The following is a 15574-nucleotide window of genomic DNA, read 5'->3' as shown; positions in this document are numbered from 1 at the left end:
TAATTTTTATCTGCCCTTTAACTATTAATTTTCTACAACTTTCAAATTGTTAAATTTGACAAATGTTGTTTCTCTTTTTTGTTAGTATTCCCTTACTTTCCCAATTCAGCAAGTATTTGTTGAGTACTACTGTGTGCAGATTTCCTACTATGCTGAAAGTGAGCTTTCAGATTTCTTTCCTTCTTCCTTGCCTTCCCATGACCTTGCCCTGCTGCCTTTTCTTTCCTCCTTCCTTCCATCTTTGCTGGCTTCTTTCCTCATTGGTAGCACACTGTGTATGGTCAGGAGGGGAAAAAGGATGTTGATGTGGATCCTGTACTATCTTCCAACAAGCAAAACTATATTTATAAAGTGTACTGTCTAACTGTTTCTAATAGATATAAAGGTCTTGATACTTCTTATAATTGAATTCTTCTTACTAAACTTTTCACTGCCTCACTTATGGCTTGTGGATAGTTTGCTGAACTGAAATGGAGTGAAATGCAAGCTGTCAGTATTTTGAAGAGTAAGAGTGTATCTCTGTATGAAGGAATTTAGGAGGGGAGACACAAAATTGTGTATGGCCTCAGATCTGACAAGAGTCCTAATTTATCTTACAAAGTTTCTGGAAGAAAGTGATACTCTTTAAAATCACATAGTTCATATTTATCTTAGAAATATAAGTACAATCAGGGCTTGCAGTGAGAAAGGAAATAGATGGTCTGTGACTTAGGTGAATAAGCTTGATGCGGCTGATCGGAGGTGGTATGTGGTTAAGAACAGGGGCTTTAGAAGCTAATGGATGTGATTTGAGTGCTGGCTCTTCTGTCCCTTAGCTAATTCTAAGATGAATTTCTCATGTAAGAAATGGGGATATTAATTCCAAAGATTCCCCACTGAGCAGGGAGCTGGCTGCAGGCTTCCATCCTAGGACTCTGGGATCATGACCTGAGCCAAAGGCAGACACTTAACGGACTTAGCCACCCACACGCCCCTGCAAGCCTGTTTTAAGTTGAATTTTTATATCACCTTCATCATCTTATCTATCTAGAGAGATCATATATTTAAGGGCAGCATGTTTCTAACAGTAAAAACACCTTTCTGTCTTCTACTACAATTAATCATTCTATTCTCTGCTGTTTTGAGTAGTTAGTATTTTAGATGATTAAATTCTGAATTCGTTAAATTGTCCTAATTAAACCATAGGCTGGACTTAAAACTAGGAGAATTGAAATTTTTAGTTTAGTCAAATCTTGATAAACATGCAGTGCTTTTAAATTTTTTTTACTTATCTATTTATTTTAGCGTGAGTAAGGGGAGTCATAGAGGGGGACCAATAAAGAATCTCAGGCAGACTCCAACCTGAGTGCAGAGCCAGACATGAGGCTCCATCCCACAACCCTGAGATCACGATGTGAGTCAAAACAGAGTCGGAGGCTGAACCAATTGAGTCACTCAAGTGCCCCAACATGCAGTGTTTTTAAAAAAAGCAAATTAAGGGACAAATTCTTTATAAGTAATTGGTAACCCTCTAAAGGATTCACTACAATTTATCTAGACAGAGAACTGTCACAGTGCACTTTAAACTGTGTTTTGGAGGACAATATTGGGAATCTCACACAAATTGTCCAAAGCACATTGTGTTTGCTTCAAGGCACACCAGTGGGCATGTGGAAGGACAATGTGGTGGGATGAAATCAGACAACCAGCAGGAGAGTAGCAGTCATTGGAATAATAAGATAAATGCATTGTGGGTCTCCATGGCAACTGAAGACCCCAGCTGATCCTTTGCCCCTCCAGCGTTGTGTAGAACAGCCCACCTGTGCCAAACCTCCCCCCTGCTGCAGAAACAAATGTTCTATTGCTACATTAAATTGTTCCAAGGATCCAGGTTATGAAACAGTACCAGTTACTTTAGCTGAATCTAAATCTCTAATGCACTTAACAAGAAATGGTTCTCTAATAAATGTTATCAGTTTTAAAAAAGATGCATGTAGAATGAACATAGAGGATGAAAATACATTTTCATGCTACATTTACAATTCATTAAGCTTCCCAGGGTTATTTGTTCTGGAAGTGAACTAACTTGTTTTCCAGCAGAGTCCTAGGAGCAGTAATGTTCACCCCTCTCCAGTGAATATAGAAATGGGGAGAAGAGGCGGTTCTCTTAGTGGCTTAGAAAAGTTTCCAGAGGACTTCCATGTCCTCAAAATTTCCTATCTGTGTGTGTCCTCCTTCTCTATGCCACTTACTAGTTCTGGGTGCGTAGACAATTTTCTTAATGTCACTGTGCCTTCGTTTCCCTGTCTATAAAATAGGGGTAATAAATAAACTTACCTCATACAGTCATTTATCAGGATCAAATGAGCTAACATATATTAGAAGACTTTATCATAGCTCTCAGTAATATTTGCTATTATCATAATTAACCCTTTACTTCACCTCAGATAACATATCTCTTCTCTTAATTTCAATATCTGATCTAGTAAACTCAAGAAAATTTCTCTTGCTCACTTCATCTCCCTTATGTTCAACAAGACTGTAAACTGCATAAACGTGGACACATTTCTTAAGAGATCTTTGTGGTTTTAGATCAAGACTGTACCCTTAGAAAGTGTTTGAGCGAATAAAAAGATTGAGACTGATTTTGGCCTTCTTGGCAGTCTTACCCAAAGGAGATAGCTAGTTATAGACAAACCAGTTATACTGGAGTTGAGGGTCAAACAGTGGACAGACAGGTCTGGTTCCCCTACCGTACTTCCACCAGTGATTAGTTGGGTACCCCAGAAAAAAGATTTTGACTTCACCAAAACTTTTTAAAGGATCCTTAAAATGAGGCCAGCAAGGGGTGCCTGGACGGGTCCGTTTGTTAAGCATCTGCCTTCGGCTAAGGTCGTGATCCCAGGGTCCTGGGATTGAGCACCGCATTGGGCTCCCTGCTCAGTGGGAAGTCTGCTTCTCTGTCTCCCTCTGCCCCTTTCCCTGCTTGTTCTGTCTCTCTCAAATAAAGAAAATCTTTTTAAAAATGAGGATAATAATAATTCACAGGATTATTTGAGTATTAGACATAACATACAAAAAGCACATAGTAAAGTCCCTAGTACTTAGTGGCTCCTCACAAATGGTTGCTCTTAGTATTATCATTACTGCTAATACTATAAGTATTTATTCCTTACCATAAAATTTATTTTAGTGTGATAGTCAGGATCCTGATATGTAAGTACTTGGATCCACAGGGCATACATGCAAATGAATACTTAATATGTAAGTTCCTCTTCTTGGTGTTCTGTTGTATAAATATTGTTAATACTGGAGTAGAAGAGATTTTATATTGCAAAATGATGGAAAAGTAAATGATAGAAAAAAGAAAAAGTGCTAAATATATAGTGAATTCATTAAGACATGTTCTAGCCAAATATATATTTATCATCAGGTATCTAGCCAAATATATATATATATATATATATGTAAATAAAATATTTATGATATAAATTATCTACTAGAAAAGATGGGTTTGGGGTGCCTGGGTAGCTCAGTCGGTTGGGCATCACACTCTTGACTTGAGCTCTGGTCATGATCTCTGGGTTGTGAGGTCACACGTGGAGTCTACTTGGGATTCTCTCTCTCCCCCTGCCCTCCGCTCCCCAACCCCAACTCTCTCTCAATCTCTCTCTCTCTCTAAATTAAAAAAAAACAAAGCAAAACAAACAAACAAACAAAAACCCAGGAAAAAAGAAAAAAAAAGGTGGGTTCATTAAAGAATCTCTTTCTCTCTCTCTCTTTTTTTTGTTACCTGTGCTGGAGGCACTAATTCCAACTCGGAAGCTGACTCAGAGTTCAGGGCGCTTTTCCCTCCGCTTAGCTCTGGTTGAGATCTGTGCTCTGAGGACCTATAGGGGATGAATAAAGGAGATTAATATATACCGAGAAACAAACTCAACTAGAAAACCAGTCAAGAAACTGAGTTAATTTGAATCGTTGAGAGCCATGATAATAAAGCTCTCATCAGAATTTTGATGAGATAACTTGAATAAGATAACTTTTATATAATTTTATTACAATGACCACTTTTGAATTTTAAGTGGCTGCAATGTGCTAGGTGTAATTATCTCTGATTTAGAATTTGGTTCAATTATTTACAAACAGTAAATAAATACAATCCCAGTTTTGTTACTAACAGTTCTGCTTTCTTAACAGTGTTTTGGGGAGGGGAGCACATCTCACAAAGTGTCCTTGGTGTGATTTGACCCTTATATAGAACCTGAAAAGTCATAATAAATGGAGATGTGCAAGGAGAAATAGGAGAATGAGAGAGGCTGTCCTTTAAGAAGCTTGAAAAGCATGGGAAAATTCAGTTAACCAATTTTTCTCATGGGCATCCACAGGTTATTCTTAATTAGTGCATTATCTGACAATGATGATTAAGACAGTCAGAAAAGGTTACTTGTGTAACCAGAAACATTTACTTTAACTACCATTCATGTAATATATTGAATATATATACATATATAAACCTATTTTTATTGGTCACCTCTGTTACACATTAAAAAAAATTATCAACAAATATGGAACAAATATTGAATTCTGAATTCTAAATCTACCAACATCATTTTTGGCTGAATTTTTGACAATTCAGATGAAATACTTGTTTTGGAAGCCACAATTAGCATTGATAAATGGAGCGTTATACATGGCACCAAATATTTGGATTGACTTAACTCATTGGCTATTTCAGTACACAGGAGAAATATCCATAGAGCTGACAGACCACTAGCTATTAAAATATTTTACCATAAGAGTTCTTTTGATCCAGTTCTAGATGAGCATGATTTTCTCTCCGCCATTTGATGTCCCTTGCTATTTCGATCTCCGTGAAACTTAACATCATCCCATTTTTCCAGTTGTGTTTGAATGTCTATGAAAGAGATAGGAAAGGGGTAACAGGGACAGTGAATTATAAAGTGCAGAGATAAGAAGGGAAATTAAGATTAAGAAGTCTTATACAAGTCAACTTCATTCAACTGATGCTCCTAAACCCAAGACCAACTTTTTAAGACTGCATGAAAATTAAAACATGCTCAGCTAAATAGAAATGAGACCTAGTAAGAGAAATTGGTTTTGCTTTTGTTAAACAATCAAGTTGTTTTCCCAAATTTATTCCGAGAGCTATGTGCATTCTGAATTCTTTGTATAAATTCATGGAGTCCCATAAGAATAAACATATGGAATAGTATCCTAGCTGCCACCACCTAAGGAGGTGGCTTTGAGGCACGTCTGACAAATTTCTAGAAAGAAATTCTGTTTAAAGAGCCTCATTGTTAAAAGAAGGTAAGAAGGAATTGGAACACTATTCACAGCTTTTGTAAAACTGCTTAATTATTCATCAAATGAGGGAATGAATAATGGGAATAGAAAGAAAGGAGGTGATGGGGAAAGCCAAGAGAATGCTAGAACCATTTTCTCCCAGTGGTTTAATTCTTACAGATAAGAAATATGGCTGGGTTTGCTCTTATTAACAGGGGTGTGACTGTAAATAAATCACTTAAACAACTTTGGGGGCCATCTCTAAAAAGATTTGCAGTTGGCGTCCTCCAAAGTTCTTTAAGTATTTTTATGACTTCTTCACAGGACATTTTCTCAAAAGCAGAGAAATGAAAGTTTCATTTTTAAGTTTATTGTGCTATATTGTAATGCATTTAATAATATATCCCTACTTAAGTGTGTACATTTCATTATTCATCTGTACACCTGGGAAAACCTAGAACACATTGGTAGTGAGGAAGTTGTGGAGATAGTTAGAAAACTTTCCTCCAAAGAGACAGGCCTCAGAGAGGGACATGGCAGGGGAGAGAGGACATGATGGATGCCCTTGGCTTTCTAAACTGTCTGCCACTCTTGTTACTCCTGAGAAATGTGACCATAATTTAACTGGTTCCATGAGATAAAGTTAAGCTTTCCTTTCTCAGGAAGATGTATAGTAGTAGATAAAAGTATGGTTTTGAAATTAACCAGAAATATGCTCAAATTCCAGGACTTCCTTATACTAACTGAGATCTTGGGAAAATTATTTAAATTCTAAGTTTTCAATGAACTAATGGGCTAATGCATGTAATCATGCAGCATAGTCCTGGATGTGATAAACCATCAATAAATGGTAGTTGTGGGGCGCCTGGGTGGCTCAGGGGTTAAAGCCTCTGCCTTCGGCTCAGGTCATGATCCCGGGATGCTGGGATCAGCAGGCATCAGGATCTCTGCTCAGCGGGGAGCCTACTTCCTCCTCTCTCTCTGCTTCTTTGCCTACTTGTGATCTCTTTGTCCAAGAAATAAATAAAATCTTTAAAAAAATGGTGGTTGTTATTATTGTATTAGATATATCCCCATGCATGTTACATGTTCTGGCTGGCTGTTCCTGGACCTTGTGTTAAAGCTGTTCTCTCTCTCTCTCTCTTTTCTATCTCTTGACTGGCTATTTCCACTCCAAACTAAATGCTCCTAGAAAGCAAGATTCATGTCTCATTCTTACTTGTAACTCCAATGCCTCACATGGCACCTGCCATCTATCAAGTATTCAACATATGTAGGATGGATACATAAATGAATGAATCCACATCGGTTATGCAAGACTGAGCTCCCCAAATACTATTTAATTCAAGCACAAAAGAAGTGTGTGTTGCCCATATTCCTTCATGGAATTAAGCTTTTTACTCCTTTGCCCGTAGTTTTCATATCATTTGTGGAACTTCGTTGTATTAAGGCAAGGACCAGCAATAGCAGACACATGCTATTACCTTACCTAAATCTAAAGATGATGTCTCTGGGCCTCGGAGAGGCTGGCCTCTCTGCTCAGCTTCTGCACTGATGAGATCGGATCCATCAGCCTTTTTCTTGAGGGATGAGGTTTTTGATGAGGCCTCCAACTTCTTGCCTTTGGTTTGGGTTTGAGAGACAGGTTCACTCAGGTCAAGGAGATCCAAGCCTGTGGTCAATACTATCAGAGATGGAAAAGGTTAAGATAAGCTCACTCACTGCTCTGAAGTTATTTTTTAAAAATAGGTTTCAGTTGGGTGCAGGAAGATTTTGTGGGTATAGTGTAGGTTAGAAGTATCAAATTACCCACTTGCCTGTTGAAAGGCTCCTTCCATGGTTTGGCTATTATGGAAATCGCGGCTATGAATATTGGGATGCATGTGCCCCTTCTTTTCTTTGGGGTGAATGCCCAGTAGTATAATTGCTGGTTCAAAAGGTAACTCTATTTTTAACTTTTTGAAGAACCTGCATACTGTTTTCCAAAGTGGCTGTACCACTTTGCATTCCCACCAACAGTGTAAGAGGGTTCTCCTTTCTCCACATCCTCTCCAACATTTGTTGTTTCCTGTCTTTTTAATCTTTGCTATTCTAACTGGTGTAAGGTGATATCTCAATGCGGTTTTGATTTGAATTTCCCTGATGGCTGATGATATTGAACATTTTTTCATATGTCTGTTAGCCATTCACATGTCTTCTTTGGCGAAGTGTCTGTTCATGTCTTCTGCCCATTTTGAATGGGTAAAGAAGATGGGGTTCATATATATAATGGAATATTACTCAGCCATCAGAAAGGATGAATATCCACAATTTGCATCGACATGGATGGAACTGGAGGAGATTATGCTAAGTGAAATAAGTCAAGCAGATAAAGACAATTATCATATGGCTTCACCCATATGTGAAACAAGGAACAGCATGGAGGACATTAGGAGAAGGAAGGGAAAAATGAAGGGGAGGAAATCAGAGGGGGAGATGAACCATGAGAGACTATGGACTCCGAGAAAAAAACACTGAGGATTTCAGAGGGGAAGGGGGTGGGGGAATGGGATAGCCTGGTGGGTATTAAGGAGGGCATGTATTGTGATGAGCACTGGGTGTTGTACACAAATAATGTTACTAATGAAGTACTGTATGTTAACTAACATAACATAATAAAAATGAAAGAAATTGATGTAATTGAGGTAAATGTGAAAAAAGTATCAAATTAAGTTAACTCACCATTGATTTCTAAAGATGGTTTGCATTTAGACTAAACAGTTTCCTACATATTCTCCTTTATTTTGGCACTGTACAAACCCACAAAATAAGACTTAGACCAGCCTCACCAGTGATGAAAGTTTAAATCAAATTAAAATAATAAAATAGGATATGAATTCAGGTAGTAGTTACTTTATTGCTCTGCCATGTTTATAGAGAGGTATATTTTATAGCACATTTTTTCCAGAGAATAGTCTATCATATTCAGAGGTATGTTTGCAAAACAGTTATGAGGAAGATTTGTAAAAAGTTTCTGATGTCTTTGTGTTTTAAATTTTGAACTACTAAGGTATACAGGATATAAAGGAGTGTTGTTAATAATCTTTTATTTAATTAAGCAGTTCAATAAGAAAATGGCTTGCTGTTTGGGCTCACATTAGAGACATATTTTACAATCCATAGCTGATGAATAGGTACACATGTTAATGTTTTTGCTACTTAATATGCAAATTTAAATTTCAATGTAACAAACCATAAAATGGCTACACTTTAACTTCCTAGCAGATTGGTTACATTGCATTAAATACTCTAATAAAAGCAGAAATAATTTGTTTTGCTGCAAAGTAGGTAAATGAGAAGAAAATAGGCAAGCCTTGTAACTTTTTATCCTTTCTCTTACAGTGCAAGTCATCAGGGTGTGGCTAGCTCATCGTGAGAAATGGAAAACTTCACTTAGGGAAGGTCCCTCCAGCCCTGCCTCTCTACCAGTTCAAGAACCCTGAGACTGGCTTCTGGACTGGCCTGGTGGCTTCCTGGCCTGGGATCTCTTCACCCTGATAGTTTAGGAAAGTCAACAATGTGTCAGAAAAATCTTGGTGTTAACCCTTCCTGGCACCGTCTACAACTGTGACTGCGGCATTCCTCCCCTCTGACCTCTCAGCTTGTCCTCTGGGTAGGGAGTGGAGTTTTGTTGCTATCTCAGCGCTCTTTCTATGTGCTTCTCCCTTGCACTCAAGGTTGGATCAGGGCTCAGTGGCATTCACAACCTGCATTTCTTTAGTACCACGCAGTCCTCGTGAGTCAGCCACTCCATAGGATCTTTAGAATGGTTTGTCAAGTTGTATTCCCAATAATCTTGTTTTGATTTCAATTATGAATGTGGATGTTAATGGTGAAGTGGAAAGACCCGGCTCTGTCACTGTTTAGCTGTGTGACTCCGAGAAATTTTCTTGATTTTGCTGAGTTTCAGTTTCCTCCTTGGAAAAAAATGCAGATTAAGTCTTTTTGGTATGATAGGAAGATTAACTTATATAATTTGTTTATTGACTGTGTAAAGTGCCAAGCATACAATAGGTACCCAATAAACGTTATTTCCATTCTTTAGTGGCCAATTCGTGATGCTTTTCTTTCTTTTTTGTTGATCTCCTCCTATTCTCCCTGCTTTTTTTCTATTTTGGGCAAGAAGTGTATCCACACACTCACAGAAAGAAGAAACACCACTGGGAATAAAACAGAGAGTGAAACAAAGATATTGGTCTACAGAGGATGCTTGGAAGTAAATGGCCTGAAAGCATCAGCTTATCTCCTCTGAGTCTTCCTGAGGAGAGGGGAGCCACTTTCCAGTGCTAAGATGCTCTGAGATATGAGCAGTGTTTTGTGGCCAGCAAGCACCTCAAAGTGGGAGGAAAGAAGTGGTTTTTAGAGCTAAGCTGCGTGGTTTGGTGTTTAAAATTTAAGCATGGCAAGAAGCCAAAATAGGCTAGGATATAACACTTTTCATATTCTTTGAATATTTAAACAGAAATTTCCAGTCAACTATTATGTTGGCAGAGATTCTAGGCCCACCAAGATTTCCTTATAATAGAAGGAAGGAAATGGATAATAGTCTCTGGAATGCCATATATGTCTTTTTGCTAATTGTACAAACAATTAGGAATTAGTCATTTGCTCCTACACTTCTTTTAGAAGCAAATTATATAGGACTTGTCTATTCGTATATAGGAAGTACATTTGTTACAGAATAATAACTGCTGAATATTAGTTTAATTCTATATCTGCTTCTCACCGTTCCGAACAAATGGATCACTAAGAGTGAAATACAAATTCACGCTTGGCTCAGCAACATTCTTCTCCGCTCCAAACTGGCCTGGGCTCCTCTGTGTTGGTTCTGAGCTTTTTGTTCCTTTGTTCTTTGCCCAGCAAATGTGACACAAATGCTTGGCACACACAGAAAACCCTATTTGTTACCCAGTTGATGAAGTGGGGGGTGGCTTGGAGGTTGGATGGTAAACTCTGAAGCTGAGAGAGTCCCTAGGGACTATAATTTCAAAAGCATAGAAGGATGGGTGCAGCCTCTTACTTTCTGGAGGAGACAAAATGCATTTCAGCAAGTGTGTGTGTGTGTGTGTGTGTGTGTGTGTGTGTGTTGCACTTATATGTGCTTTCATTAAGACTTAGAAATAAAGGGTCTCACTGTTCCGTATGGGCTTTGAAGGGAGCATATCTTGGCATGGAAGGGGATATTTGTTTGGCTGATCTTCTTAATCCAGTTTTAAAAACCCTTTTAGGCACATGAAAGTCACATGGGTTCTGTAATCTGTGTGTCTGAATTGAGATAACCACCTCTTACAGTGGATGTGAAAATGTATGTGTGTGTGTATGAGAGAGAGAGAGAGAGAGAGAGGGAGAGAGGGAGAGACAGGCTTGAAGATGTTGCGTTGCTGGCTTTGGAGATGGAAGAAGGGGCCATAAACCAAGGAATTCCAGGTACTCTCAGAAGCTGAAAAAGGCAGGAAGACAAATTCTCCCTAGAATCTCCAGAAGGAATGTGGCTCTGCTGACACCTTGATTTTAGGACTGATGACTTTCAGAATTGAAGGATAATAAATTTGTGTCGTTTAAACTTGCAGTAATTTGTTACAGCAGCAATAAGAAACTAACACAGTTCATATGTCAGTGCCCATGCCAGGATGCAAACACAGGCCCTGTTGTTACTCCCAAGCATGTGTTTGTCACCACGCCTCACTAGAATTTATCTGAAACTGGAGGCAATATGCTGACTCTATTGATACGGCTTGATTATTTTTTTGCTTAGCTCCAAATCATCTGGCAGTTTGGATAGTCTGGCTTAATGTAAATAGTTGGTAATCTCTGACACTTTTTTTTTTTTTTTTGGATCACCTAATTTCATTGGGAGGAACTTTTGAAGATGGAAGCTGTAAGGTGCTATGTAAGTATTTGTTTCCCTTTATCTCAAGGGCATCTGATTGAAGATCATAACCTATTGAACTGGAAGGCTCCTGGAGGGGTGGGTGAAGATATTTACATATGCTAGATTACCTGGGCTATGGGAGGTGAGGCTGTTTAAACAGATTAAAATAGCACTGATTATGAAGCTTTGATTTGATGCTTTGATGGTAAGTGCAATGGTATTTGCACCATTATGGTATAATGAGTCTCTGATTTTTAGTGAATTTCTTGTAAGGAATAAATCTACATGGAGTGGTCAGAGAGGACAGATCAAGGGACAGTCCTGATTGGTTCAGTAACAGAATGTGCCACAAGGAGCGGATGGAATCTCTGTCCTGTTTTGTAAGCTATGCTGGCATTCTAGAAACGTGGTATTCTTTAATATAGTGGCTACAAAGACAAGTCCCTTAGAAAGGATTTTGCCAGTGAAGTCGAATAGACACATTGAACTTTATTAATCCAACAAATTTTTGCTTATTTTATCGGATTATGTTATTAAAGCTACCTCCCAAATTCTTTTTTTAAGATTTTAAAGATTTTTTTTTTTAAATTCATTTGACAGAGAGAGAGAGCACAGCATGGGGAGCAACAGAGGGCGAGGGAGAAGCGGGCTCCTTACTGAGCAGGGAACCTGATGTGGGGCTTGATCCCAGGACACTGGGATCATGACCTGAGCTGTTGCAGACTCTTAACTGACAGAACCACCAGGTATCTCACGCTACTTCCCAATTTCTAAGGTCTCTCAGGAAGCATGCCATTGTCTTCACTGCTAATTGGGCTTCATAAAATGTATTTTGTAAATACTACACTAATTTTGCAATTAAAATATTTAATTAAGTGGCTATGATAGCTAGCTGTTAAGTTAGCTCTCCCTGTCCATATATGGATCTCTTACAGAGGTATACAGACCCGTATCAAGGAGGGAAATTATTATTTTTTAAACCATGAAAAATGTTTCTTCTATGGTAACTATCCACCTAATGGCTCAAGTTGAGGGATAAAATTCTTTAGATCATGCAGACTGATAAATGCAAATCAAGGACCTCCTGTTTTACTTGGTTTTTAGGAAAGAATCTTTCCTGTACTTTGACATATGTTAGATTTTTGGGGAGATTACCGACCAACAAGTTATTATTGCAAATTTTACAGTATGCATTTGTTCTGTAATGTAATCATGATCTTAAAAAACATCCATTGTCTAGTTACGTTCCAAGCATTTGATATATGCATCTGAAATAGTGTATTTATTTGTCATTTTAAAATCCAGGATATTAGCAGTGATTTTAGCTTACATACCATTTAGGGATACAGTTTGAGAGGGCCATGGAATTAGCTATCATCTAGATCACAGATGAATTAAAAGATAATTTAGGGGATTAATGGCAAAGAAATTAAAAACATTCTTATTTGATCTGCTTGATATTATCACTATGGGGTGACAAAAAGTTAATCCTAAAGTAGAAACAAGTAGAAAGTAAAAAAAGATAATTAAACACTTAAGAAAAAGCATATAGTTTAGAACTTCTATGAGACAGGAGATTGATATGTTCTCTTAAAGTCAGTAGAGGAAAAAACCTTATCATCTGAGAGACATTTGGAAGAGATAAATATTATCCATATTGTATTCAGAGCTAATTTATATAAGAACTATATTCCTTAAATATTTAAGTAAGTGTTATGATAGTGGCACACTAGCTTAATTTTTTCATTAGAAGAAAATGCCAAGTACAAATGCCTCTCAGAACACAAGGTGCTTCAAATTTCTTCTTGATTGACTTGGTATAAGCTTGAAGCAGGTTTTCTTCCATATTTTACTCCAAGATTATTTAATATCCATTCTTTAAGTGTAAGGATATAAATAACACCAGGAATGTAACAGACACTTAAAGTTCAATAACTGTCCTGATTTCTCAATGTAATTTCATACTATTCTATAAAATGACAATGCTTTATCTAAAATTAGTATTTTTATTAGAAATTTAGACAGAAAATGATAACTGTATCTTTTGTCCAGAAACTTTAGCTATAAAATTATTGGACCAGATTAGAATTCTTTCCAAGGTATATGTATGATAAAAATTTTTCCTTTTTAAAGATGTATAATATTGTTGCATATTGAGATACACAATAATGCGTTCTGTAATATTTTTTGAAAAGTATATTTCTTAGGTATTAAAAATATACAGTGTTTCTGCCTTGAGATATACTTTTAAGATTAAAAAACACATCAGGGCCACCTAGGTGGCTCAGTTGGTTAAGCAACTGCCTTCGGCTCAGGTCATGATCCTAGAGTTCCCAGATTGAGTCCCACATTGGGCTCCCTGCTTGGCGGGAAGTCTGCTTCTCCCTCTGACCCCTCCCCTCTCATTCTCTCTCTCCCAAATATATAAATAAAATCTTTAAGAAAAAAAAAAAAGTCAGACGCTTAACTGCCCACCAAAAAAAAAAAAACCCCAAAAAACAAAACAAAACAAAACAAAACAAAAAAACACATCAAATAAGAGTATTCCTTCAGGATAAGAATCTGTTTGACCCAGCTGTACTGAGTGATGAGGACAAGAAAAGGAAACCACACAGTCTCAAAATACCATTTTTCTTGAACCTCTACTTTGGAGGGTATTGTGGACTGATAGGTGTTCCCACCCAAAATTCTTATGTTGAAGTCTTAACCCTCTAGTACCTTGGGATGTGACTTTATTTGGAAATAGGGCTGTTGGAAATAGAATTAGTTAAGAAGAGTCATATTGGAGTAGGCGCCTAATCCAATATGGCTGGTGTCCTTATGAAAAAGGGAAATCTGGATACAGAGACAGACACACACAGGAAAACATACAGACAGGGAGAATGTCATATGAAGATGCCATGAGCCAAGGAACTACCAGAAACTAGGTAAGAGGCCTAGGACAGTTTCTTCCTGGGCACTGCAACTTCAGAGAAATGGCCCTGTTGACACCTTTGTTTGGGCTTTCTAGCTTCCAGAGTTGCAAGACAATAAATATCTGTTGTATAATTCACTCAGTTTTTGGTATTTTGTCATGAAAGCCTAGAAAATGAATACAGAAGGCAATGCTATCATATTGCAATCATAAGAAATTACATATTCTTTTGAGGTTTTTTCTTTCAGTATTTTGCAAGCCTTTTTTGTATATTAGAAAACTCAATGTGAAAAGTGACTTTTGAATTAAATATTATGTTGCTCTCTCTGGTGGGCCCTTCCTAAATGACTTAGTTTTAGCATCAGTGGGAGTTGGAAAATGCAGAAGGTATTGGAATCAAGATCTGAAAATTCTATGCTTTGCAGCTTTTTTTTTTTTTTTTTTTTTTTTGAACAGTAGGAACTTCTCTGTGCATCCAGTTCTTATGGGTTTTCCTGAAAGTAGAGACATCTGCATTTTTCTAAAGGTAGCTCTCTAGTTTTGGAGGGGTGAGCTTCAGTTTCACAGATAGGGAGGATAAATCTGATCTGGTAGGATCCGAACTTATTTAATTTCCTGCTTAAATGTACCAAATACAATTTTATTTTCTTGATCTCTCAAAATGATAGTTGAATTTAGAAAATGATTGCTTTTGTGTGGTAGAAGGTTAATGCATCTGAAAAGGGGAGTGTTGGGTATACTGTTTTCTAACCTGATATCTAACAGTAATGGTAACATCTGTTAGAGCTTACATGGTGTTAAGGAAGGGCTTACATAGATTGCTTCATTTCATCTTCTCAAGTAACCTATGAGATATAGATGTTGCTGTTGCAGAGGAGGAAAGAGACTTAGTCAAGTAACTTGCCCAAGGTGAACAGCTGCTAAGTGGCACAGATGGGGTTTAATGTTGCCAAGTTTGACCCAGAGGTCCTGGACTACCCTCCTGCATTAAGTATCTCTATCTTGGGTTGTAATTTTTACAGCTGGGTTGTAATTTTTTTGTGGTTGTAATTTTTAGCATTTAAGGGAAATCCTTCACCCACGATTTTCTTCACTTACTTAAAAGTATAATGAAAATACAGCAGGCAATATCAAGCTGAGGACACGATGGGGAAACAGAAGAAGACAGTACATAATTGTTCTCTCCTTTCTCCATTAAACTCTCTCCTGAAATCCAATGTAGCCTTTGTTCTTTGACTCTGAACACTATTTTTTCATCCTTATTTGAACAACCTACCTTTGAATGTGAACTCTGACTGAATAAAATCAATGCAGAAAGGCGGCCTCTGATATAGAAGGCGAAAAGTAGCGTTACGTCAGATCTTACGTAGCTCTCTCGGGGTGAGCCCTGACTAGCATCTGTGAGAATTGAAAAATGCAGAGGGGACTAAGGGAGGTGTGATTCATCCCAGTGGCATCCTGCATCC

The 15574-nt window shown here is 37.7% G+C and overlaps 1 protein-coding gene across 9 annotated transcripts in view; it reads right to left on the bottom strand.

Annotated features, from left to right (window-relative positions):
• Positions 1-15574, bottom strand: part of PEX5L (peroxisomal biogenesis factor 5 like) — a 221894-nt gene that overhangs the window by 71384 nt on the left and 134936 nt on the right. For all 9 annotated transcript variants that reach the window (XM_032340150.1, XM_032340166.1, XM_032340176.1 and 6 more), the window contains 3 exons: positions 6773-6967; positions 4771-4894; positions 3773-3869 (listed from right to left, as the gene is read on the bottom strand). In XM_032340150.1, the coding sequence (XP_032196041.1) occupies positions 3773-3869; positions 4771-4894; positions 6773-6967 (416 nt within the window). The remainder of the gene's footprint in view (positions 1-3772; positions 3870-4770; positions 4895-6772; positions 6968-15574) is intronic.

Source organism: Mustela erminea, chromosome 1 (genome assembly GCF_009829155.1).
Source record: "Mustela erminea isolate mMusErm1 chromosome 1, mMusErm1.Pri, whole genome shotgun sequence".
Classification (NCBI taxonomy): Eukaryota; Metazoa; Chordata; class Mammalia; order Carnivora; family Mustelidae; genus Mustela; species Mustela erminea.
This window is presented reverse-complemented; position numbering and strand designations above follow the sequence as displayed.